Below are 27,428 nucleotides of genomic sequence, written 5' to 3'. Positions count from 1 at the left end.
TCAGTAAGACAATCACGCTTGGACGACTTCGCTCATTTATGTAGGGTGCAAATCGCCAGACCTGACCTCCATGCCAAGTTTCAAGAGATTGTATGCATGTTAACCCGCTCAAAAATGATTGCAAAGCCACAGATGTAATAATAATCGGAAGGCTAAGAATCGGATAAGGATAAAAACTGCTTTGAGTGCAAGAGAAATTAGTCTTTATAGTATAGACATTAAAGTATATCACTTGCTTTTTTCCTTTCATGTCCCCTCTTGTACTCCGTACACCAGGCAGCGAACCTCGCGCGTTGCATCTTCCAACGTTATCAGTGGCAGCAGCGCTTTATTTTGAAAGAGCCAACCGGAAATCGCCGTCACGGACAAGGCGTAAATCTTCGCACTTTGTGCTGCTGCTTCTGTTTCTGCTGCTGCTGCTGAGAGCGAGCAGGCGGAGAGAGGAACGGCATCTAAAAAACCCACTTGGAAAAACTACTTATCGGTAAGAGGCGAATTCCGCGACCAGATATTCAAACGCCGCGTGTTGTCGGTCGCGGGGTGTCGGCGGTGTTTTGTACCGCGGGGCCACGTACGTCTTTTTTCCCGTCTCTCAAAAAGATGGGTCGGGTTGTTCGGTCGAGTGTGAGCTGCTCGTCAGTCAGTTACTGCCTGCCTTTTTTTTTATTCCTCAAAGCCGTCACGTCCAGAAACTTGACTCGGACGCAGGCGATATTTGTTTGGTAATGTGTGTTCACACGGACTGTTGTTGTGGCTGCACACGCGGGGAGCTCACGTTTTTATTTGTTGGCCATTAAATGTGATAATTATCTCGGCGTGTATTTTGTGTGAAAGTTAAGACACTGTAGTCGCTCTCTGCCTCCCTCTCTCTCTCTCTCTCTCTCTGTCTCTCTGTGCTCGCGAACACTGCGGTTTCTCTCCACACAAACACAGCCAGTGCAAAATGTGAAAGGCACTTACACTTGTTTAAAAAAGATTGTGGATTGTGTGGAAATTTCCACTCATTCGCCCTTGACTAACTCTGTGTAACGTCGCCTTACATAAGGAACGTTGTGTGACCTCAGTTCGTTTGAAAATAGTCGAGAAAAATAACCCCCTAAAAAATTTGATAAAATTTCATGGACGGCGTCCTGTAGTTTGTTGACTAATTGTTTTCCCCCCTCTGTGGTTTTGATATAACTTCCGCTGAATTGTACAACTCGATCACGCAGCTGTTCAATGGAAACAATTTCTGTATTTGATTGTCGAAATATTTGTTGTTGTTGTTTTCTATACGAGCGTTGTCTAATGTCAGCGTTTCCTGTCACGATTATCCTGATCAAAACTAATTGCGATTTATGATATTATTGCAATAATTGTAAAAAAAAAAGAAGTTTTTTTTGTTTTCTTTAGTTATTCATATTCACCTTCATTTGGTTTGCATCCATCTGCTTTCTGAAAATGTACACCAATATGGACCAATGGGATGCAGAGGAAAGTTTTACCTAGAATTATGTTGCCTAAAAACATGTGACTTGCATTACAAAAAAAAATACAATATGTTGTATTGTTACAAAAGTGTGTTTCTCACACTATGGGGAAAACAAAATGTGTGACCAAAAACATGTTACTCAATGTAATATTAAAAAAAACACGTTACTAACGTTACAAAAATTTAACGTAATACGTAATATTACAAATAACATATAACTGACTTATAACTGAAATTGTGAATTGAAAATAATTGCCTTACCAATTTTTTTATTGCAACTTAAACATTGTTATAATATCGTATCTTGACTTAAATACCATGATATAATGTGATAATACTGTATTGTGACTTAAATGTCATGATAATAGCGTATCATGACATACATATTGCGATAATATCGTATTGTGACCTAAATATTGTGATTTCTTATTGTGCTAATATTGTATTGCGACTTAAATATCACAGTAAAATGGCAATTTAAACATCACAATATCGCATTGGGACTTAAATATCGTGATAATATTGTATTGCAACCTGTATCGAGTACTACTTTCATGCAGTCATGACCATGGTTATGATTTCAATCACTCCAGTGTCTGCTTAAAGCTACATTTTGTGTTGTTATCCCATTGTGATAATATTGTATTGTGACTTAAATATCGCGATAATATCGCAACTTAAATATCACATTGTGACCTCAATACTGTGACAATATCGTATTGCTACTTACATTTTGTGTTAATATCCTATTGTGATAATATTGTATTGTGACTTTAATATCACAACTTAAATATCACAATAATATTGCGTTGTGACCTCAATACTGTGATAATATTGTATCGCTACTTACGTCTTGTGTTAATATCCTATTGTTTAATATCGCTATAATATCATATCGTAGTGTCTCTGGTGATTCGCACCCCTATTTTTTTCTGACTTTTCAACTGGAACGGGCTGATCTCACTCCCAGTTCTGACATCCGATGTAAATGGAGGTCCACAGGGAATCATCACTCCTGGAATTGGAATGCGAATATTTTTTGATTCACTGGCAGAATCATTAAAGAACCCAGTTCTGTCAGAGTTTATTTCAGTTTTTCTAAAAAGACAGAATGCTGCAGAATTTCTTAAATTTAAGTTTAAATGCTTTTGAGGACAGTGAACACAGTTTCCCCCTCACTTCCCTTTTATTGTGTGCACAGATGTTTCGGAGGTTGATATCTCTGACCCCGGAATCATAAAACCAAAGAAAACACAAAGTGTTGTTCAGTTTCCCAACAGTCGAGAGAGGGAAAATCTGTCTTCTTTTTTAAGCTTCACTGCCACAAATTCATATCACACACTTTCACGGCATCTGAGTGAAAATAACATCACGGGGAAAACAAATAAGTGCTTTGTCTGAGAAGAGGCTTTTGAACGTTAATGTCCACGTTAAAGAGGAGCCAATGCTCGTTTTCTGCCACATTACTGTTCGTAACGTAAAGTCGTCTGTCGCTGTTGATCCCGCAGATTCCATTAAATGTGCAATGTTTCAGCAGAGGATTTCACTTTATTGAAGGCGGACTTTGATTCTGCTTCCCGGAGAAGCTGCCGCACAGCGTGTGTGTGTGTGTTTGTTTGTGTGTGTGTGTGTGTGTGTGTCAGTAGGCTGTGAGGTCAAACTGTGATTATTTTTGTACAGAAATTCTTACCTTGTGAGGACATGTTGGCTTTATCAGTTAGACCTGGTTTTAGAATTAGGTTAGACATTAACCAGTTGTTGTTGTTAAGGTTGGGGATTGGGCTTAGGCGGTCCAGATGAGTTGTGTGTTACTGTAGTAGTAGTTGTATTGTGTAGCAGGCTGCTTTATGGGGACATTTTGACCTTGTGAGGACATTTTGGCTGGTTCTCATAACTTAAAAGGTTTTTTGTGAGGTTTAAAACCTCAATGATTGCAAGTTCGACTCCACCCCTGGCTGATTGTACTCAATTCCATTGTAAGTCGCTTTGGATAAAAGCGTCTGCTAAATGACATGTAATGTAATGTAATGTAGTTTAGGTTAAGGGTTAGGCATTTAATTATGCATGTATATATGTGTTCTTGTGTTCGTTGCCTCTTTAGGACGTTTTCCGGCATAAATGTTGACCTTGTCAGGACCAGAAGTCTTCATGGAGACTGTGAGTCTGTGAGTGTGTGTGTGCTGTTACGTGTCCGTAGAAGGCTGTGAGGTCTAATTCCGACTCAAATCTATTCTTGTGAGGACATTTGTGCTGGTTCTCACATCTTTGAAGGGGCTTTTTGAGGGTTTGAGCCTTGACCCTTTAGAACTGAGTTTAAGTTAAGGGTTAGGCATTTAGTTATGAGTGTATGTATGTGTTCCTGTATTTGTCACCTGTTTAGGACCTTTTACCTCATCAGGACCAGTAAAAGTCCTTGTGGAAACTGAGTGTGTGTGCTTTTTACTTTTTGAGGTTTAACACCTGGTTTTGAGGTTAGAATAAGAACCGGTTTGAATTTAACCCGTCCTTTTCACAAACACCAGTTATGGGGATTGGGTTCCTTGCTCGGGGGTGCCTCAGTCCCACGATTTGAACTGGTAACCCTCCAGTTACTAGCCCAATTCATGTCCTCTTCACCCTGTGCTGCCCATTTTATGTTAAAAAAAATGGTTTTTAGTTTAAGGGTTAGGCATTTAGTTGTTTGTGCGCATGTGCGCTTTAGGACCTTTTCTGGCATAAACACTGACCTCGTTGGGACCAGTAGTCCTCATGCTTTGTGTGTGTGTGTGCGCCTGTATTTGTTAGCTCTTTAGGGCCTTGTCAGGACCAACAGTCCTCATGGAGACCAAAACCTGGTCCTAATGAGGCAGGATTTCATTATTTAGGACTAAGATTTGAATTGTGGCTCGATTAGGGTTAGTCATAGTCTTTGTGCATGTGTGCTTGTATTTGTTAGCTCTTTAGGACCTTGTCAAGACCAGCAGTCCTCATGGAAACCAAAACATGGTCCTAATGAGGCAACACCTTACTTCTGAGTAACTGATTGAGTTCTAGGATTGGATAGATTTGAATTGTGGTTATGTTAAATGTTAGCGTTGTCTCAAGACTTTTACATTAAATTGTTGGTGCACATGTGTGCTTGTATTTGTCGCCTCTAAGGGCCTTTTTCTGGTATGAACAGTGACCTTGTCAGGATCAGTAGTCCTCATGGAGACCACAACCTGGTCCTAATGAGGCAGAACTGTTTAAGTTCAGGACTTGGATAGATTTAAATTGTGGTGAGGTTAACCCTTATATACATATGGACATCCTCACATCTTCAGTCTTTACAAAGTGCTTTTTTTCCGTCTTCTTATATGCTGTTGAGTCAAATTTAGGATTAATTTTATATCCCAAATTACAAAAAAAACAGGACAACGTTTTGGACTTTTGGACCGTCCTGACATGATTAAATCATGTACGTGAAACGTTTCAAAAAATCACCTGAGCGTTTTTCCATTTTCCCACTTCCAATTTTCCACACTTTGTCACCTAAACAAATTTCACGTGTACATTTTCGCGAGGTCTGATGCAGTCGCAATAATCTGTGAGTTTTGGGGCATGTTCAGGCTCTCAAATACATTTTTCAATTACGGCTGAGCAATTAATCGAAATCTTATCGAAATCGCAGCACAGCTTACTGCAATTTTCAAATCGCTGGAGACGCAATATTTGTTCAAGCCAGAATGTGTGTCAAAATATCATTTTAGATGATTATTATTACACATCTTATTCTACAGACTGAAGAGAACATGACAGAGCTGCACAGATATCACCCATTAATCCTTTTAAATATGTTTTTTTGAATGAAAATGTGAATAATGATTTAAAAATTACTGTTCCCTTTGATATCGCGAGTCATAGCGCAGAAGTCACAAAATAGACGGTTTTTTTTTTACTTTTGTAAAAGCGAACTTTGAACTGTGACAATTTTTTCCCATCCGATTGCTGATTACTGGTAGTTTGTGCGGGGGAAAAAAAGATATAAGAAACTATATTGCACATTCTTATAGCCTCTGCATATACGTCTTAGTATGGTAATGTGAAAAAAATAAGCAGCCTAAATACACTGTGTTCTAATGGTGAAGCTAAAGGTTAACGGGCATGAACTAGTTATCTAGTTATAGTTAAGGTTGGGGGGAATGGAAATCTGTGTGTGTGTGTGTGTGTGTGTGTGTGTGTGTGTGTGTGTGTGTGTGTATTGTTAAATTGCATTTCCTGCTCAAGGACCTCTACGGTTCATGAAGGCCTGTTTAGAAATGCTCAGTTGAATGCTAAGTGCTGATAAGAAAATAATTCAGTAAGTGGATAGAGGATGTAGTGAGGATCTCGTGTGTGTGTGTGTGTGTGTGTTTGTGTTGGGTTCAGTCAGAGTCTGCTGGTGCAGAAAGACTCAGCAGCAGCAGCAGCAGCAGCAGACTGCTGATGGCTCTGCTCCACTTTGCTCTGTATGAAACAGGGGGAAGTTGCTTTTTCTTCCTGTGCTGCACAAACGCTCTGCCTCAGCAGGTCGACTCAAAGCAAACGCTTCAATAAAAAAATATATATAAAAAAAAAAAGGGCTTTCATTTTGGTTTCTGTCGACGCGCCATTGCCGTTATGTGTCGTCATGTTGGGAAACACCGAGAACCTTTTTCCTTTTTTAAAAATTGCATCAGCAAACTTCACACAAACACCGCAGAGCTTGATCGTAGAAGGTCACAGGAACTGAAAATGTTCATGATATTGAAACAGCGGCTACAGCAATGACTCGGTTTCTAAATGAATTGACTGCTTTTGACTGTTTTGTTTTTTTGGTCGGTGGGTTTTTTTTTTATAAAGCTTCGCTAATGTCAATATGTTCTGAAATCATTCAAACTGATTCACTTTGGTTTGTGGCCAAAACAAGACATTCGAGAATGGCATCATTTCCACATTTTCAGATATATATATATATGTGTGTGTGTGTGTATGTATGTATATATATATATATATATATATATATATATATATATATATATATGGCAAAGGGTATATATATAGTATACACAGCACACACATAATGTAGAGTGTATAGAGAGATATATCGATATGTATGCAGAGAGAGAGTATATATATATACATATACGTATATGTATGTGTGTGTGTGTGTATATATATATATATATATATTATATATACATATACACACAACATATCAAATGTTAAAAAATGTCTTGTTTATGTCCTCAAACCAAAAACAATCCTGTTTTGAATGATGTATTTGTTTATTTGTTTCGAAATAGTAATCGATTAGAAATATATATATATGTGTGTGTGTGTGTTTATACATTTTTCCTTGCACCCAACTGCAAAGATCATTTTTGTCTCTTCTGTAGTGAAATTAACGCAAATTTAAATTTTCCACTCCTTTTGCTTTGAGTGTGACCTGCAGGGACAATGAGCCACTGGTGTGTGTGTTGGAGTGAGGGAGTGTGTGTGTGGGGTGGGGGTATGGGGTGAGACAGAGGTCCAGGGTCAGGAGGTGAAAGGCGGTGCCGATCCCGACAGAGCCCCGGGGTCGAGGTGGGAGCCCGGTGGACTGCGGCGGCGGCCGCGTCTCTAATGGAGACGTCAGACGCGACAAAGACGAGTCTGACAGGTGGAGTGAAAGGAGCCGCCGCCGTGACAGAGCGCTTCATCCTCTCTCACTCTCTCTCTGTGTGTCTCACACCCTGCAGTGTGTGTGTGTGTGTGTGTCTCCCCCCTCGTCCTCCCCCGCGCTGTTTTTCTCATTCATGCCTCTGCTCTTGTTGTGTTAACTTATTTCGTCCGGCTTTTCCCACAATGCCGCGGGTCAGTTTGATGTGTCACAATTTTGACATGTGTGTCCACAGTCACATCAACGCTGCTCCTTTGAGTCTTTGGGGGGGAAGGAAAGGTTTTAGATAGTGATTTTTTCTTCTTTCCTTCTTTCTTTCTTGTCTTCTTTCATTCTTTCTTTCTTTCCTTCATTCTTTCTTTCTTTCCTTCTTTCTTTCTTTCCTTCTTTCTTGCCTTGGTTCTTTCTTTCTTTTTTGGAGAGCGAGGTTTGTGGAGGTGAAGCTTCAGCGTCGTTAAACACATTTCTCCATCACAGACCATCTGCTGTGTTGATCTAATGAAGAGCAAATATGCAGCATGTAATTTCACTTTTTCTCTTTCACTGCTTCTGGATCCAGGATCAGATAAAGTGAATATGGAGCACAGATTTGGTGTCTCAACAGATCTACTATTATTATTATTATTGCTGTTATTATTATTTTTATCATCAGAAAACTACTACAGATGAGTGAGTCCTTGTGGCCTTGAAGCCTTGAGGTTTTTTTTGTAAAATAAAGCTGTTCATTTGTCCTCTTCTGTCTCAAATCTGAACCCATTTTCGGGAGTTAGTGTCACAACTGCTGGTAGATGCACTCGCTGGCCACTTTATTAGGTACACACGTGTGGTTTGACCTGTTTTAGCATTCAGAGATTGTTTTCTTCACACTTTAGTTGTTTGACTACATATAAACATTGTTGTTTGTCACAGATCTGCACAAATATCACACATTTATCATGTTATTCAAATGAAAATGAGAATAATGACGTAAAACATTACCGTTCCCTCATATCGTGACACATATCGCAGTTTTAGTCCAAATAATGGCAATTAGATATTTACATGAAATCGTTGAGCTGTTTTTTTGTAAAATAAAGCTGTTCATTTTTCCTCGTCTCAAATCTGAAGTCATTTTCGATAGTTTGAGTCTTCACCGCTGGTAGCTGCACTCACTGACCACTTTATTAGGTACACAGGAGTGACACACAGTGTGCTTTTCCTTCTGCTTCAATGTTTGGCCTGTTTTGCATTCACAGATTGTCGTCAGTTGGTTGTAATGTGTGGTTCTTTGAACCCTGTTTAAGGCTGTGTGAACAGCGATAAAGAACGTTTTTCTTAAATGTGAATATTATTTTCTGGTTCCTTTTGCTCCACGTGACGAAGTGAATCGTTTTTGGTTTGTGGACAAAAACAAGAACGTCGTCGTTCGCACGATTTGTAGAACCACTGATTGACATTTAGGGACAAATTTATGGACCAAACCAGCTAAACGTCACCTGTCTTTCTCATTGTGATGCTCAGATGGAACATAATTGATCATGTGTTTGTGCCTAAAGGTGTTGAGTTGATGTCGATTTAGATATTGTGCACTGTAATTTTACATGTAAGTGCAATACACATATACAATTTATAGATAATGTTCAATCCTGTTCACACATGTGTAATCGTTACTGTCTCGACAAAGCATTTGAACAGGCGTACCTAATAAAGTGGCCTGTGTGTAGTGACTCATTGTTTTCCTCTAATAAATGTAATTGCTGCCTGTGACCGTGTGTATGCAGAGCAGCCAGCTGTTGTAACTCTTGATCGCGGTGCGTGTAACTTTGTGCTGAGTCGGTTTTGGCTCGTGAAGTGCTGAGCGCGCCGCTATGAGTCGGCGGGATCACCTTTGTCGTTAATCTTCCCCGTTTGTCGCAAAGAGTTTTCTCAGGCTGCAACCAGAGAGGAGGGGACGCGTCATGTTTTCCTGTGGACGCCCGGTTATTTCTTCCTCGTCGTTCGTCTTCGTCTCTCGCAGGATGAATAAATCTGAATGATCCTCCTCTGCTTCCTCCTCACAGATCCTTGTCTTGGCCTTGAGGGGGCGCCAGCATGAGTCAGGAGTCACTGGAGTCTGGTGAGGAGGACTGTTGTGAACAGCCGTGTGAAATAAACGAGGTGAAGTATTGGAAAGTTGCAGTGTTTTTTTTAATATATGTGTGTGTTTTCCAGATGGAGACTCTGCTCAGGATGTGTGTGACTTTAACTGGGACGACTACCTGGAGGAGACGGGAACCGTGTCCGTGCCTCATCACGCCTTCAAACATGTGGGTGCTCGTCCTCTCACACACACACACACACACACACACACACAGTAGATTTTAAAAAATAAATGCTATGTGTAACATCTGATAAATAAGATAAAGAACGTGAGTTAAGAAGAAGCAGTTTTCGAGCAGAAAGTCATCAAAGAGTTTGATTGTTCTCGGGTTGTTTTTGCTTTTATATTAGCGACAGTACCTGGTGTTTTTTTTACTTCCTGCTCTGACGAGGTTCAGCTGAGCCGATACTAAAATGTGACTTTGACTGTCAGAGAGTGTCGTCGCAATGTCGAACTGTCGATCAGTTAAAAAGACTTCATTTTTTACATCAACATGAAAATATCCTGTCTGTTTTAACGGGTTTGAATTAAATATTTGAAATTAGCACTGTATCGATTGTCAGATTTCAAATTGTGTGTTTCCAGTGACGTCGTGTTGTTGTTGTTTTGGTTCCGTCCGTCTCAGGTGGACCAGGGCCTACAGACCGGACTGAGTCCCGGCATGAAGCTGGAGGTGTGCGTGCGCTCGGAGCCCGACGCCCCCTACTGGGTGGCCAACATCATCACCACGTGTGGGCAGCTGCTGCTGCTGCGCTACGAGGGTTACCAGGACGACCGGCGTGCCGACTTCTGGTGCGACATCATGACGGCGGACCTTCATCCGCTCGGCTGGAGCCGCCAGCACGGCAAGACCATGAGAGCGCCAGAGGGTGAGCTTTTTACCTTTTTAACTTTAACTTTGAATCAGTCTGACATTATTACACTTTAGTTAAACGCTGTCGGAGCTTCCTCCTGTTGTCAGTGATTTATGTGTCTATTGGGGGACGAATTACGTCATAAATTTGTTTGAAAAGTGAGAGCCCTTATGTGCAGGTTCTGGCTAACGGTAGAATATCGAGCATTGTGGTTTTTTTTCTATGACAGATGCTGATATTTTTTGTAATTGGGGCAAAAAAAGCTTTTTTCCCTCCTTTTTTTGCCCATACATACATATGTATGTATATGTTTATATATGTGTATATCTACATATATGTGTGTGTGTGTGTGTGTGTATATATGTGTGTATATGTGTATATGTATATATATATATAAAAAAATAATAATATATATATATACATACATACATATATATATATATATATATATATGTGTGTGTATATATATATATATATATATATATATATATATATATATATATATATATATATATATATATATAGATATATATATACACATATAAATATAAATGAATGAACTACATCAGCCCACATGCTTGGATCTGTGTGCTCAGAACATGTTTATCTTCATCTTATACTCTGAGCTGAGATTCCGTGTGGGTTGTATGTGTGTGTGTGATCCTGAAACCCACTTGGTTCATCAATTAAACTGTGTGTGTGTGCGTGTGTGTGTGCGTGTGTGTGTGTGTGTGCGCAATCCACCTCAGGTGTGCGTGAGAAGCACCAGGACTGGGAAGCTGTGCTGGAAAAGGCCCTGGCTGAGGAGTGCAGCGTTCCTGCCAACCTCCTGGAACTGGTCAGTCAGAATCTACTCACACTAACTCACTCTGCAGCAAAGGCTCAGTCAGTGCTCACATGAGTAATTTGACGATGAAGACGATCTTGTAAAGTGATAAAAATGTCTGTTCTGACCTTGTCACCACACAGAAAAATGTGTTTCCAACCACCTTGATAAATTAGAAAGTGTTTAAAAAATTAGGTTTTCACTTGGACAGTGTTTGTATGACTAATTTCACTTATTTCACAATCTATTAATCTGTAGATTATTTTCTCGATTGTTTCAGTCGATAAAATGTCAAATAATGTGGAAAAATGTTGGTCTTTGTTTTCCCCAAACCTTGAAATGATGATGTTCTCAAACCCAAAATGATTACGTTTTTATTTTTTTACTTCATTTTTAACATGTGCATAATCATATTTGTCATTTTTGTCATATTTGCTCAGGAAGTGATTTTCACATGGACATAAAAAAAGGGGATAAAACAGAGAAGGAAAAAAGATAAAAAAAGAAATAATTGGGGGGTTGTCAAAATAATGTAAAGTAGTTAGGATTCCTAATTGTGATGACAGAGCTCCACCTTTTCCATAAATATCTTTCTGGAGCCTCAAGTCATACGTTATTTGTTCCATTTATTACATGTTGCAGGATCAGCTAAGTGTTTAATTGCTGTTGCAAGCAATAATTGTGGAGATATTTCCTGTCTCTCAACTCAATTCCTTTTGTTCACAGCCCCCAATAAATAAAGCTGCCATTTTTTTGGGTCCATTGTAATGTTTTGATTGTTTCTCCCAGAATAGTTTCCAAACAGGACGTGACCAAAATATCTGGTTGAATCTGGTCTCCGGCATTTATTTGAGCGTCTGGTGCCAAATTTATTGTTGTGCCATTATTTCTGACGTCCGAGCAAAAACCTCCGTCGTTACTTTTCCAATTAAAATTCCCTCCACACATTTGAGTGGACACATTTCTCCCCACATATCATACGATTATCCCGATTCCTGTATTTGAGTGATTATATTTGTTAAATGGAACCAAGAAATATTCAAATTGAAATCAAATTTGCACATTATACAGATGGAAAAAAAAGATGGATTATCGGAGTACAACGTGTCATATAACATGTAGTTTGTGTAAATGCGCTGCCAGCGTCTCATTTCTCATCTCCCTCTCTCTGCGCAGCCTCAGCGCGGTCGAGACCCAGTGGAGCTGCTCTGTGCCGGCTGCTACGTGGAGCTGCAGGACAGCGTTGACCCGGGGCTGGCCTGGGCCGCCGAGGTGGAGGAGAACGTCGGCGGACGCCTGAAGCTGCGGCTGGTGGGCACCGAGGGCCTCCCGGATACACCGGCGACCGTCTGGCTCTTTTACCTCCACCCACGCCTCCACCCTCCCGGCTGGGCCACAGAGCGCGGCTGCGCCCTCAGGCCTCCTGCAGGTCAGTGGCTGCCGCTGGCCAACGCCGCGATCGAGCCCCGTGAAGAATTACAGCAACACATCTAGTGTTGTGTTTATTCCTTGCTTGAGCAATCACGTATATTCCATATATTCCATTCCATGGGAATTTATAGGATTGAAGTGGATTATTTAAAAGAAAACTGCCGTAAGAAGCGTGCTGTGTGCCCGTGACTGAGGAAAATACCATCGATAGTCCAACTGTATTTGCATCAAATCTGATGATTTTTATTTTTCCAACTGTATTTTAGTTCCCAACCTTCAATTTTGAAAAAAGTCCAGTTTATTCCCCCATTAATTCGCATGGAACATTATTATGAAGAGACTAAACTCTGCTGCTGTTTGGGATTCTGCTACAAAAGATAAGTAAATAGAATCTTTGTCCATGTAGGAGAAGAATAAATAAAGTATTTATATTTTTGTGAATCATCGGGGGGGGGAAAAAAAAGTGTAGTTTCATGTACGACTCCCAGCAGAGATCAGTAGATTAATATAAAATATGAAAGCTGTGTGATGACGAATTACCGACAATTACATTGATTTTTGTCAACTAAAGAATCACATTTTCTTATTAACTTTAATAAAATAAAAAGGATCTTTATCAAAAAATATATTAAATGCTAGTAAGTACGCCTTATTGATCTTTAATATCAGGCCATAACGGTTGTATAGTCACAGTTTTTAAAGTAAACCTTCATATAAGACTGTTCTTTTTTATTTTTTATCCAAAAAATAATCTGTGAAATGTGATGTATTTCTTTATATTTAAAGAAAAGTGACAACCTTTATTATTCAACCCTGTGCTTCTAAACCTGCCTGAAACCTTGTGAAACTCTCTGATAAGAAGTTTGTGTGTTTTGCGCTTGTGAAATTGGGCTGTATTGATTTTTTTATGAAGCTAAATAAATAAGAAAAAAAACCAAATACAGACAAAGTGCAGACAAACTGGTTCAGAGCATTTACATGGGAAAGTGTGCGAAAGCAGACGAGGGTTTTTTCTCTGCAGCCGCTGATGTGTTTGCCGTTTGCCTGTTTTCAGATCTGCTGCCTCTGCGCACAGAGGACGAGTGGGAGGAGGTGAGGCAGAGGATCAGGGACCTTCCTCAGGACGAGGCTCTGACTGCAGAGTTCAACAAGGTCAGTGTGGATTTGATAACTGAGAATCCAAGATTGTTGTGACACAGTCCACCAGACTGAGGCGTACAGTACCGTCATGTTTCTCCACCACATGGTTTTCCTGTAAACAATAAAGACTGCACAAATTTGCCTCGAGGGAGAGTACAGAGAGAGAGAGAGAGAGCCGGGGGGGTTTTAAATAAGCTTTCTCCTCCAACCAGAAAGTCAAGGTTCGATCTAGGGCTGCAACTCAATGAATCACCAGCAAGTTATCTGATTTTTCAACGGCTTAAATGTGAATGTTTTCTCCATTTAACAAAGAAATCATTGAAACGGAATAATTTGACATTTTGTGCAAAAAACGACTCTTCAATGAATCGAGGAAATAATCGACAGATGAATCGATGACGCAAATAATCAATAAACCTTGTGGAGGAATTGCACATAATGATTCAGTGAAGGTCTCAACTAAAACACTGGGACGCACTCTGAACCACGGCAGCGTCGATGTATTTCCAACTGTATTATGGATCCATGACCTTGCTTCAACTCATTCACAAGGTTCCCATCAGTCCTTGAAATCCTTGAAAGTTTGAATTTGAAAAGAATTGCCCTAAATAGACATGGGGTGCTTGAATTTTGTGGGCGAAAGAACTTAAGTTTACGGCACCACCTACTGCTTCATGCCTGATGTACGTAGACTAGGCCTCTGCTGGACTAACGTGGACTCATAATTGCTAGCGGTGTCTCTCTCTCTCTCCGCTGTTGACGTGTCGTGACCTGTCTCACCAAAGACAAATTTACAAAAGACGTGACTTTGACAATCACTTGGCCCTTGAATGTTCTTTAAAAATCACCCTTAAAGTCATTTCAATCCTTGAAAGTTTGAATTTGAAAAGAATCGCCCTGAATAGCCATGGGTCATTGAAAGTGCTTGAATTTTGTGCAAGAAAGAAGTGACGTTGATGTGCATAGACGAGGCCTGTGCAGGACAACGATGGAGTCATAATCACTGGCGTTGTCTCTCTCTCTCTCCGTCTTTGATGTGAGATTCCGTGGATGAAGACGAGCTCTTACAAAATTGCCTTGAATTTGAGGCAATCAGCCCTTGAAAAGTCCTTGAACTTGATGTCATCCAATGGGCGGGAACCCTGTTTTGTCTAATGGTTAAAATCTTATTTCGCGTTGCAGCAGCGTGAATAGAGCTTTGATTCACTCACGCCTCTCCCGTCTCTCTCTCCCCAGTTTTATCTCGAATACAACAGAAAATAAATATATAAAACTCTCTCTGTATCACCCAATGTCATTGATATCAAATTTTAAAAGAGTTTATTTCATCAGCGTCAGTGAGCCAATGAGCATGCAGCACTCTGTTTGACCCAGACCTGATGCTAGAATCAAGAATTTTACCATCACGTGTAATTTAATTTTGTGTTAAAACAGGTTTAATAAAACTGTGTGTGTCTGTGTGTGTGTGTGTGTGTGTGTGTGTGTGTGTGCGCGCAGGATCAGCCTGCCATCGCTGCTCATTGTTTTAAGGAAGCGATGAAACTGGAGGCAGTTGACCCCGCTGCTCCGATTTCAATCAAACCTGCCACCGTCACCAAGGTAACAGACGTTCCTGTCAAATCTAACTCTTCTCTTCTCCGCTGTGATGTGTTGTGTTGTTTTTTTGTTTGTTTTTCTTTGCTCTGTTTGCTATTTATTGACTGTAGACGTTTGAGCTTCTGTGTCTTTATATGCAAACAAAGAAAAAAATCACCCACGTTCCTCGTCGTGGCTGAGAAGATACGGCGAACGATAAAATACAATATTTTTGAATGATTAAATCGATATTTAACGAAGAAAAGACGTAGATGGTAACAGCACACAGACTGAGATAGTCATCCTAAATTTCTTTTTTGTCGAGACCATGACACTGTCCCTCTTTGAACCTTGGTTTAGGAGCTGCGATTAAAGAAGCCCCAAATGTTTGTTTCACGTTTTTATTAAAAGGTTTTACAGCCATCTACCAGAATCGACGTGTCCTCTTTCCCACAGGTGTTCAGCGAGCAGCACTTCCTGGTGACCATGGATGACCTTTGTGGTATTGAGGAGTCCGAAGGTGCGGGACGCTCTTTCCTGTGTCACAGGGACAGTTCAGGCATCTTTCCTGCTCAGTGGAGTCTCAAAAACGGACTCCCTCTCAGCCCGCCACCAGGTCAGTGTGCCTTAATGACTAACTGAGTTAACCCGTGATATCAAAAATAATTTATCTCTCTCTGCTTTATTTTGGCTCCTTTATATAACTCTTCTCTGTTTTTTCCCCTGATTCATCGTGTGCAGGATACCAGGGTCCAGACTTTGACTGGGCAGATTATCTGAAACAGTGTGAGGCTGAAGCAGCTCCTGAGCACTGTTTCCCAACCGTAAGTCACCAGCGTTTGACCCATTTCACCGAAACACCACAAACACTGCTGCTAAAAGTCGCAACGAGCATCTGGGTGAACCGCGTATCGTATCGTGGACCATGTATCGTGTCAAGGTCCATGTATCGCGTATTGTATCACGGCCCATGTATCGTATCGCAGACCATGTATCATGTCGCGGTCCATGTATAGCGTATCATATCGTGGACCATGTATTCTGTATCATGATGTGGACCATGTATCGCGTATCGTATCGTGGACTATGCGTCGCGTATTGTATCGTGGACTATGCGTCGCGTATTGTATCATGGCCCATGTATCTTGTATCGCATCACAGACCGTGTCGCGGACCATGTATCGCGTATCATGGACCATGTATTCGCGTATCATGGACCATGTATCGCGTATCACATGCGCCCCATCGCCATCCATGTATCTTGTCAGATGTATCACATCGTGGACAATGTATCGAATTGCAGACCATGCATATCGCTGTACCGCCGCGACCATGTATCGTATGCGTGTGTATAGCGTGGTATATCATCGCATCATCGTGGACCATGTATCGCGTATCACATCGCAGACCATGCATTGCGTATTGTATCATGGACCATGTATCTTGTATCGCATCGCAGACCGCGTCGCGGACCATGTATCACATCGTGGACAATGTATCGAATTGCAGACCATGCATCGCGTATCGTATCACGGCCCATGTACCGTGTCACGGACCATACATTGTGCATCGTATCGTGGACCATGTATCGTGTATTGTATCACGGCCCGTGTATCGTGTATTGTATCGCAGACTGTGTATCATGCCGTGGACCATTCATTGCGTATCGTATCGTGAGTCACCCTGCGATACCCCTAAATTTAATAAAAGCGATTGTTTCAAAGCGACGTAATCAGAGATCACGCGGTGACTTTTTCTCACCTTTTATCAAAGAGTTTCGTCAAAAGAACATTAACTTCTCTCCACTGCTGTAAAAACGGCTCTCGCTCAGTGTTTTCTCTTTCTTTCATTTCCCTGCCAGGAGCAGTGTGACCACAGCTTCAAAGAGGCCATGAAACTGGAAGCTGTCAACCCGCTGTCACCCGAGAACATTCATGTGGCAACAGTCACCAGGGTCAAAGGTCAATACATTTGGCTCAGCCTGGAAGGTGAGAGAAAGATGGAATATTGAATCAAATCAAATGTACTTTGAACGTTGGCGCCACAGGGGCACTTTTTTTTTTTCTTTCAGTGAGAAAGTGTGGCGGGGGCTGCAGAACAATATAGAGCCCTGGGTTCTCAAACTGTGGTCCGTGTACCACCAGTGGTACGCGAGAGTAGACGAATGAAACAAATAAGCACAGAAAATAATTTTACAATCCTGGTGTGTGGGAATAAATCTATTTATGTATATAACGATTTACACCCCTGTATTTAAACGTTTGTCATAATGGTTTTACTTTGAAAGCTCAATATTTTCTCTGGTTGGTACTTACGTTGGTATAAAAGGTTTGAGAACCATGGATTTAGAGCGTGACATGTCATATGTCATAATAATAACTTTTTGATGTGCTTTTTATACAGTAAATGCAAAAAATAGCAACGGTGCAAATATAAAATGGTATAATAAAAGCAGTAGAAGTGCAGAATAACGCAAATAAACAATAAAACCAGGTTTAGTAAAAGTGCAATTTAAAGGGAGGCCTTTTGAACAAGTGAGATTTAATAAATGAATAAAATAGACCTGATATGAAAGAATCTGACAACACAACCGTGTAAAAACTAGCCAGAGCTTGATAGAATTAATCTGTGTCCTTGTTGGGTCGAATGATGGACACTGAGCTAAAAGATAGCTTAAATTAGTCGATAAGTGACTTTAATGTAAAAAAAAAAAAAAAGTAATGACATCCATACTGACAAAACACTGACGTCGGCAGAACGCGACATAAACTAAAAAACAGTGATCAAATTGTGAGTTCGCTGTTAAAAACAAAAGTTATTCCACTGAGGGATTTTAAATCTTCTTTAAATCGTATAGAAATGAAGTTGCTGTAACTGTTGGTCGTGCAGTGCCTCTCTCTGCTCAGCTCTTTGTACATGGTTTATTTTGTTGTTGTTGTTTGTTTATTTCCAGGACTGAAGCAGCCGATGCCAGAGCTGATCGTTCACGTGGACTCCCTCGACATCTTCCCCGTCAGCTGGTGTGAAACGAATGGATATCCGCTCGTTTATCCCATCAAGCCCTCGGGTACTCACTCGCTCACTGTTGTGTTGGTCACGCTGTGATAACTTCGCGAGGTTGTTCTCGTGTAACTCGGCATGTTTATTTGTTTGTTTTTTTCCGCTTCTCACAGTGGAGAAAGAGAGGAAGATTGCTGTGGTGCAGCCGGAGAAACAGTGAGTACAGAAGAGAGAAACCGGGGGTTGGAGGCATTCATTGATTGGTTTATAGGTTTGAGTGGAGCGAGTCCAAAAGTCCTTTCAGCGTCTGACTCAGTTTTCGTCTCTTCACAGCAGAACTCCTCCAAAGTCTTTGTCACCTGACACCGTCAAGCAGCAGATGGCCAACCACTCGGAATCAGGTGAGTGGTGCAGCGTCGCTTCAGTCTGTGATGTATCCGTATCTGCTAGCGCTGTCACTTTCTCCTTTGAAAAAAATCAAGTTTGAACAAATATTAGGTGACGTGTATTACAGTATTACAACCCGTGTTTGTTACGGCGCCACCTACTGTTTCACGCCCTGCTCGATGTACGTAGACGAGGCCGACGCAGGACAAACGTCCCGCAGTCACAATGACTCGCAGGTCCACTGTCTCTCTCTCACTCTCTCTCCGCCGTTGACGTGAGATTCCGTGCAGAACAATGAGCGATTAAAGTTACGCGAGAGAGAGAGAGAGCAAATGACGACGTGATGCCTGAGAAATTAAAATTTAAACCTCTCTGTCTCACCAAAGACAAAAGACAAAGACTGACTCTGACAGTCACTTGTCCAGATGCAGAGCGTGCTGCAAAGGAATAAAAGTGGACGCCCTCATGGACGAAGACGGGCTCTTACAAAGTTGCCCTCGCCCGTCTTAAGCTGTTTCAGCAGCAGCCTTTGAGGGAATTGGACCTGGAAAGTCCTTGAATACTTTAGAGTGACCTATGCGCACCAAGGCTGTATATTTGGAACTGAAATAGGTCTTTTTAAGGTTCCATTTTGAATTTTTCCCCTCTAATTCCATAGATATCCATATATCCTTTATATCTATAGTCTGTTTGCGGTTGTCTTGTCATTTGTGGGGTTAAGACAAAGAAGGATGAAGGTTTGATTCCTGGCTCTGTAACCCAGGGTAGAAAATCACTACATGAACACAGACCATTAAACATTCGTCACTCTCATTAACCCACGCGCAGGCCCTGGTAACGGGAAATACTGCTGCCCCAAGATCTACTTCAACCACCGCTGTTTCTCCGGGCCTTACCTGAACAAGGGCCGCATCGCAGAGCTGCCTCAGTTCATCGGCCCCGGGAACTGTGTCCTCGTCCTCAAAGAGGTGAGAGAACGTGTCTGGATTTTAATCTCGAGATCTGAAAACGGAAAAGGTAGAAATGTAAAATCAGACACATTCTATCTATAGCATTTTTGCTGAGTCATGATGTGGGCTGCTCAGCTCTGCTTTATGGGAGAATATTTGTTACATGGTTATTAGAGAATTTAATCTTTAGAGTGGCTTGAAATGGCTATAAGTGGTAAATTGATAATCAAATGCTACAAATAGGTAATAATGGACAGAACCGTCCGACCTGTAAATAACCTGTGTTTAATATCAGTGCTGCGTCTCTGCGTGTCTCCTGTGTCGTCAGGTGCTGACTCTGCTGATAAACTCGGCGTACAAGCCGAGCCGCGTGCTGCGAGAGCTGCAGCTGGACCAGGAGAGCCGCTGGCAAGGACACGGAGAGACACTCAAAGCCAAGTGAGTTGGAAGCGCCGATTAATCCTCCGATAGACGGAAATCCTCCACTCTTTACTGCAGATATCCAGCGGGAAGCGGCACGAGTGTTCACAGCTGGCCCCCGCTGGAGGACAGACGTGCGCCGGATTACAGTTGGGCTTAAGCGCACGAGAGGGAATAGATATGTGGACGCAGGAACGCGGCAGAGCAGACATTTATGGTTTAGCAGACGGAGCTTTATCAGGGCATCGCATGACATCGTTGTTTTTCAATGATCAGTCATCATGATATCAGCGCAGCTCCTAAACATAGAAACTTCATTGATTTATTCTGTGTCGCATGAATATTAATCTATATACATCTATATCTGTTGCCTTGACTTTAGTGAGATAAGTAATTAGAAATTAAATTAGATTAAAAAAACAAACAATGGTACAGAATTGGCATAATAATTTGTTTTGGTTTTCATGTTGGTGCATCCCTACGTTGCAACGCACGTGGAGACGTCCTGTGCTTTGCTACGCGCTCACAACAGAGTTCACACGCCGCAAAATATTTCCACACCGGTGATTTCAGAGACACGGGAGAGCGTTTCGCTCCAAATCAGCAGTTGCCATGGCTACTATGAGTTGGCATCAGCTTCGGGTTAGTGGGAGGAGCTAAGGTGTAGTCATGCTCTAACTGTTAAGTCTGCAGGACGTCCCACTGGGGGGGCGCGGTTAAATCCTCGAGATCACCCAGAATATTTTTTAGAACACAAACCTGAAGAGAAACTGTTTTCAGTCTTAATTTCAGAATTCTTTACAGGACCTGAACTTAATATTCAACATTTTCAGGTACAAGGGGAAGAGTTACCGGGCCACTGTCGAAATCGTCCGCACCGCAGACCGCGTGGCCGACTTCTGCAGGAAGACCTGCATCAAGCTCGAGTGCTGCCCCAACCTGTTTGGACCGCGCATGGTCCTGGAGCGCTGCTCGGAGAACTGCTCCGTCCTCACCAAGACCAAATACAGTGAGTAGGTGGACAGATGCGTTCCGGGTCCTGTCTGGACCCAAACCCGTCACACGAGAGGTTCAGGACATTCATGTGCTGTAATTATCAACCGTGAGCAAAATGAAACACAGACGGGGAGAAACGAGGGCTGATAAATCAGAGAGAAGTAACTGAAACGTTAAAAGCAGACATTTTAACGCCAAATTTTTCCACGCGCTGTGGCCACGCCTTTTGACGTAGAGAAAATCCTTTGGCACGGCTAGCTGAAACGTGCTAGGATGAGTTTGTTCAAATGCATAGAGTAGCCTTTTTTTTAAAAGTTTTTCACGTGCAGACTTTTTTAGTTCACAAAAAGCAACAAAAAACTCCCCCAAAAACAAAAAGTGCTCTATTTAAAATATTAAGGACTAATATTAAGTTCATTGCGCAAAAACATGTTCCAGTATCATATGATTTCAGGCCGTCGTTGAGTGAACTGCACAGATTCTGAGGCACTAATTCAAATCTCTGCTTGCAGACATTTACGACGTGCGGGGAACTTTGCACGAGGATGTTTTCTTCTTTATTTGAACCAACTCTCTGAATTTTAATTGAATGTCTCTGCTTTTAATCATTTATCCAATCATCGCGGGTTAGAGACGACGAACACTAACACAAAAGCCCCCTGATTATTCATAGGCTCAGAAATATGAACGCTTGCTTTTCAGCCGCGACCTTAATTACCGCCATTAGCAGGAGTTCAGCCTCTCGTTCAGCACACGGCCCCCATTAAGATTTTACTCTCCAGAAACGTTCATTTATTGTCGGCCTCCGCTGCTCGTGAGCATAAATGCTCAATGGGCAAATAAATGCTACATTAGAAATTGAGATTAAAAATACACAAACATGTGAAAAGGTAAGTAATGAGTTTTTCATATTAACTGTGGCAGCACATGCTCTCCACAGACACACTTTAACACAAGGTTAATTCACTAAATGTGTCCACTTTTGCTGTTTTCAGGGCTGCAGCTCAGTCCATTACCATTGAAGTAAATTATGGTAACACTTTTTCTCAATAGTTAAACCAACAACAGCGTCTTTTACACCATGTCCACCGCACATCGGTCATCAAATGGTGCTTGATAGCCAAGTACTCGCTGTCGTTGCTTTTCCGTTAGCGATAGAACCTGCAGGATTCTAGCCAGCAAACGCTAAGTTCATACTCTTTACACTTCAAACTTATCATAAATTACGTGATATGATCGACCAAACCTGCAAACAGCATTCACGCGCGTTCCTGCACCTTGGTGCTGCGAGTACTTGCAGCAGAAACCTATTTTAGACTCTCCCCAGCAACAAGAATATACGACACTAAACGGGCAGTTACGCCAAAATGCGCTAGCTAGAACCCTGACCTGGAACCTGGTGTTTTTCTTTAGTACCTGCTCTGACAAGGTTCCAAGTGAGATGAGCCGACACTGAAGCGTGACGTCAGCAGACTGCCGCCAGCCCAAGCCCTAAAGTATTGCTTAAACTACCGACCGCTCACTCTCGGAGGCTTAAGTGGACATTTATGCTAAAACAACATTGTGAGAATGAATAGAATCTGTGTTTGTGGACGAAGGTCCCGTCTCTTCCTCTGTGCCACATTAGAATACGACTCAGTGAGCCTGTCGTTTTCTCTCTGCAGCGTATTACTACGGCAAGAAGAAGAGTAAACGCGTCGGCCGTCCACCGGGGGGCCACTCCAACCTGGAGGGGGGAGTGAAGAGGCGCGGGAGGAGGAGGAAGAGGAGGAAGCAGCTCTTTGTCCATAAGAAGAGACGCTCTTCTGCCTCTGTGGACAACACACCTGCAGGATCCCCGCAGGTGACACGCGCACTCGTAAAGAGTTTACATCCACTGCTGTTAACTGAGTATTGAGGGTTAGCTCACCACGATAAGCAGCGGTCGCAAACCCGCGGCCCTCCAATCAATTTAGTGTGGCCTTCAAAAAGTTATTTTCTACTTTTTCTTAATTGCAAATTAAATATCGTTGCATTAAAACAAACATTTTTACTGTCAGACCTGACTGAGGGAGCGTTTGTGTGTATACAGCAGCAGCATAGGGACGGGCGAGCGGGTGGAGACAAACGTTTAGTAAGTCAAACGGCGAATAGCGGTTTTTTTTTCAGCAATAGAATTCACTTTTTGTGGACACTTATTTGTGTTTTCAGTCAGACTCCTGTTACTTCCTGTGTGCAGCTTGGTAATGTCACCGGGCGACACGAGACTTAAACCCCTCCTATACTGTGAAACACGTTAAACTCTTCATATATAACTGATGTGCCGTTTGTCTTTGTCTCACAGGGAAGTGGGGAGGAAGAGGATCTGGACGAGGACGACTCCCTGAGCGAAGACTCGGGATCGGAGCTTCAGGACGACCTTCAGGATGATTCCGAACAATCCGTGGGGAAATCTCAGCCCACAACGCCGTCCCCCTCCCCGCCCGCGACGCCCAGACCCACGCGCCGGCGCCGGAAACCGCGTTCGCCGTCCTTCTCTGACGACGAGAACCGCCCCCCCTCACCAAAGGTGATGAACGTTTAAAGGCGGATTTCTTCTGACACTTCTGATGATTGCTGGAGGTTTTGTTTTTAAATGAATTTTCACCAACGACGCTACAGATTAAGATTTGCTGAAGTTATATTTTTGCTGATGGTCAGCCATTTTGTTTACATGCAGATATTTTTATTTATAAGACACTGGGCGAATAAAACGTTTTAACACATTAAAAGATATCTTTAGATATACTTAGATATTCAAGTCTTTGGTTTTATTTTGGAGTTATTCAAGCCCAGTATAACCACACTTACTGTACTTGTTCACTTTGAATAGTAAGGTGCAAATGAAACTTTTTTCACTTTTGTGATTTTACTGCCCTCTAATTTTGAAATAAAAAAAGTTATTGTTTATAATTAATGCAATTTATAGTATTGAGCAAATTCAGCATGGGGGCTCATAAAGGCTTAGTCCGGACCTGTTTATGTGCTCGTTTCAAGGCTTATGGTTTTGTTGCACTTGAACCCAAAAGGGGAAATTTTGTTGAAATCCCAGAAGAAAAATTGGAAGAACATTAAAAAAAAAACTTGTTTTGATTCATTTCTTAATCATGAAGTTGAAAAAGAAAGAATTAAAACCACAACTCGAGGTTGGTGTGAGGAAAATCTGAGATTTTATTTTTAGGCCCGGCCCTATCTAATCGTATAAAATTAACTTTTTAAATACTGTTTATATAACTGCCCAGCTTTTCCACCTCAGTGATCATTTTGACTAAGTGCTGTTTTTACTCTCTGACCTGAGCTCACTTTAAACTCAAGTCTCAGACCTGCACTGCTTTTCTCACATAGTGTTCACGCCCTTGTGTGTGTGTGTGTGCGTGTGTGTCAATGTTCATAGACCTCAAAGACTGAGCCACCTCAGAAGCTGTGTTTGGACACCAGCCCCCTGGAGTGGAGCGTCACTGATGTGGTCCGCTTCATCAGGAGCACCGACTGTGCACCGCTCGCAAGGATTTTCTTGGATCAGGTAAGAAAATCGTCAGATTTTTTTTTTAAGTGTGGCTACATAAGGCACTGACACAACGTTACTGCTGCTGTGTGTAACCACTGTTATTAGGGAAAACTGAAAACATGGCTGCCACCAGACAGACTTAACCCTCTTATGACCATCATGACATTCAGGCCGCGTGGATTTATTTTGATTTTATGGCTGTAGAATCTCATGCTTCCTTTTTCCAAGATAACTTTCAGTTTCCGTATCTGACAGGTATGTATTCAACCGTTTAGGAATCCCAGCACTGAGAAGATGACGTCGCAAACGTATGGCGCGCTGGTGAATCTCGTCTGTAATTGGACGCTTGTTCCCACTGCTTAGAGGAATATGGCCATGGGGAAGAAGATAGATAATGAAAAGGAGGGGCCCCAGGACAGAGCCCTGTGAAACACCACATGGGACTGGGGTGTTGCATGTTCAATAGTATGTACTGCCTGGAAAACAAAGTTTTGTGAACTTTATTTGTTCACGTGTCACTTCCAGCACCATAGTCCATAGAGAAAAATTGGCGCTTTTACATCCTGACTCACTGGCGTTGTCGGATCACCGATATCTCCGTCACTAAGATCAATTGTCTTTGTGTTTTATGACTTTATTGTTTGAAATCCTTCAATCAAATTCACCCCAAACTGACACAAACTGACCAACATTATCAGCACCGGACGAGCAGCTCCTGTGTTAAAAAAAAACGCTTCATTTCTTTATGGAGTTCGTCACAGGACTGTGAGCAGTTCAAAACTCCAGTTTCTTTTCAGTGGTGTTTGTATGATATAAGATATAAGATATAAGTGATTGTAGACAAATTAAAACCATTGTCCAGGGTTCCTACAGGTCCTTGAAAACCTATAACGTTAAATAGACATGGCTCATTGAAAGTGCTTGAATTTTGGTGCGAGAACAAAGTCTCTCCCTCCGCCATTGACGTGCGAGTCCGTGCAGAATAATGAGCAAGTAAATGACAAGAGAGAGCAAATGACGACGTGATGCCTGGGTAAGACTGACTTTGACCAAGATCCCCAAGGAGCTTAAGCTGTGTCAGCACACTTTGGCCTTGAATTTGAGGAAATTGGTCCTGGAAAGTCCTTGAAAAGTCCTCAAATTTGATGTCAACACACAGGAAGTGATTTGTTTTAAAAGACACGGAGGCAGCAGCAGCATTGAGTTTGTGAAGCGCGACGACTGTGAAAACTGCTGTTTGACAGGATCAGCGCTTCGTGTCCCCGCCCCTGCACTGCTGCTGTATACAAACAAACGCACCCACAGTCAGGTCTGATTAGTTTTGTTTGACGGACGCAGCAAATACAAAGTGTTACAACATTCCAGTGTGTTGAGACAAAACGGAGGCAGAATAATAACGACAACACAGTTAACGTACTGCAGCTTTAAGCAGGTGTCGGTGATATATCTGGCAGCCATGTTTTCAGTGTCTGACGACCATGTGTCAGTACCTCGCGCACATCATAAACTCTCAAGTGTCTCTTTAATGGCCACTCAGGACGAGAGCTCACTCCAGTTCAGCGCGTGAAGAGCCACTCGTGTCGTATCAGAGCAGCTGAGCCAAAATCAAACTCATCTCCTCCCTGTGTGTGTGTGTGTGTGTGTGTCTGTAGGAAATAGACGGACAAGCGCTGCTGCTGCTGAACCTGCCCACGGTGCAGGAGTGCATGGACCTGAAGCTGGGACCGGCGATCAAGCTGTGCCACCACATCGAGAGGGTCAAGCTGGCTTTTTATCAGCAGTTTGCTACGTAGCTGAAGGGGAGCGGAACACTGGACACGATCACGTCCTGTTCTGTGTGTTTAATCCTGTGAAAACACTGTTATTTCCCTGGGTTTTTGTTTTTTTTTAACTTTTCTTACACTGGACATCCTTTCATATCTCGCTTATGTAAACAACACACTGTGTCGGACGAGCAAGAGGACAAAGGGACATTTTTCTCGATCGTCGTGGTGGGGACGATTTAAATCAGAAAACAGTTCAAGTGCTCGCTCTTAAAGAAAAGAACAGCTCAGATAGAGACTAAAACAAAAGAAGAATTCAAAGCACTTTTATGCTCTCAGTAATTCCAAAGGTCCTCATCGACTTCTATCATTATGACAGACTTGAGCTGAACAAGTAGATTCTTCACCATGTTCCAGTCAGAACTTTCTCTTAGTTGCCTCAGATTTTTTTTTTATTTCCTCTTTTTTAACAATTCTTATTTGATGAAGAGTAACTGAGCTGGTTTGATGTGTCCGTTCTGGACTCTCAGTCTGCCTGTTGTCTCTCAAGGCGCTTTTCTATTGTACAGTTATAGCTCAGCTCGGCACGGCAAGGCATGACTACTCGTTTGGTGTCATGTGCGTCATTTGGCGGGAAACTGCAGCAACGTTGTTTTCTACACGACACAAACACACAACCGTGTAAAGCAGTTGTTTTGGGTGTAAATGAATCATTAGAATCGGTTGATTTCAAAAGATTTGTTCAAAGAATCGTGAAATACCACTGAGCGTTGGGTCAAACCCACGACTGCCGGCTTTCAGCACCGCTGTCTCTAAACACACCAGACTCCTCTGTTAAATGTTGACATTTTAGACATTTCCGTTGCTAAATTGGAGATTTACGTAAAGTTTTCAGTCTTTTAAAGTCTTTTTAACTGAGCTACATTTTTGATTCTTGTGCCGGACCTTGCGCTCGTGACTCTTCCAGTGACGACACTCTCTGGCAGTCTGTTGACGATCGGCTCAGCCTCACTTGGAACCGCGTCGGGTACTATCACTGATGGAAAAGCAAAAGCAACGAGTCGTGTTAGAACTGTGATACATTGGACCCGATGGCCGTAGTTGATGACCGTCCTTGGTCCTCGTCGGGTCCTTGTTGGTTTCGCAGCTTTTAGACCCTGGTCAGACCTGGTATTAAAGGAATACTTCACCGATTTGCGCTTAGCTTTGTATTACTAGAATAGGGGTGGTATTTTTGAAAAGATGTGCTTCCCAACCTCAGTTTCCCCTGAGACGATAAATATCTTCATTCTTTTTTTTGTTCCGTGCCCACCAGTGACACTTGGTCCAAGG

The 27,428-nt window shown here is 42.1% G+C and overlaps 1 protein-coding gene across 2 annotated transcripts; it reads left to right on the top strand.

The window, feature by feature from the left end:
- Positions 1-404: 404 nt before the first annotated feature.
- On the top strand, positions 405-27,310 carry sfmbt1 (Scm like with four mbt domains 1). 2 transcript variants are annotated; one of them, XM_044024956.1, is made up of 21 exons: positions 405-484; positions 9,149-9,204; positions 9,300-9,394; positions 9,854-10,097; positions 10,832-10,920; positions 12,085-12,337; positions 13,394-13,491; positions 14,977-15,078; positions 15,511-15,670; positions 15,796-15,878; positions 16,916-17,042; positions 18,008-18,121; positions 18,228-18,270; positions 18,391-18,455; positions 19,270-19,409; positions 19,720-19,829; positions 20,645-20,820; positions 22,472-22,650; positions 23,131-23,355; positions 24,220-24,348; positions 25,986-27,310. In XM_044024956.1, exons 2-21 carry the CDS (start codon positions 9,180-9,182, stop codon positions 26,124-26,126), a joined length of 2,598 nt encoding a protein of 865 aa, XP_043880891.1. In that variant the 5' UTR covers positions 405-484; positions 9,149-9,179; the 3' UTR covers positions 26,127-27,310. The 2 variants fall into 2 exon arrangements, with proteins under 2 accessions (XP_043880891.1, XP_043880890.1); XM_044024955.1 differs by having other exon boundaries at positions 18,388-18,455.
- The last annotated feature ends 118 nt before the right edge of the window (positions 27,311-27,428 follow it).

This window comes from Solea senegalensis, linkage group LG4, assembly GCF_019176455.1.
Source record: "Solea senegalensis isolate Sse05_10M linkage group LG4, IFAPA_SoseM_1, whole genome shotgun sequence".
In the NCBI taxonomy this organism is placed as follows: domain Eukaryota; kingdom Metazoa; phylum Chordata; class Actinopteri; order Pleuronectiformes; family Soleidae; genus Solea; species Solea senegalensis.
This window is presented reverse-complemented; position numbering and strand designations above follow the sequence as displayed.

Bases quoted from the DNA above. Each gene is read 5' to 3' on its own strand.
- sfmbt1 (XM_044024955.1), top strand. From the start codon at position 9,180: ATGAGTCAGGAGTCACTGGAGTCTG. The intron at 12,338-13,393 runs GTCAGTGGCTGC...GCCTGTTTTCAG, and splicing joins CGCCCTCAGGCCTCCTGCAG to ATCTGCTGCCTCTGCGCACA. The intron at 17,043-18,007 runs GTGAGAGAAAGA...GTTTATTTCCAG, and splicing joins CATTTGGCTCAGCCTGGAAG to GACTGAAGCAGCCGATGCCA.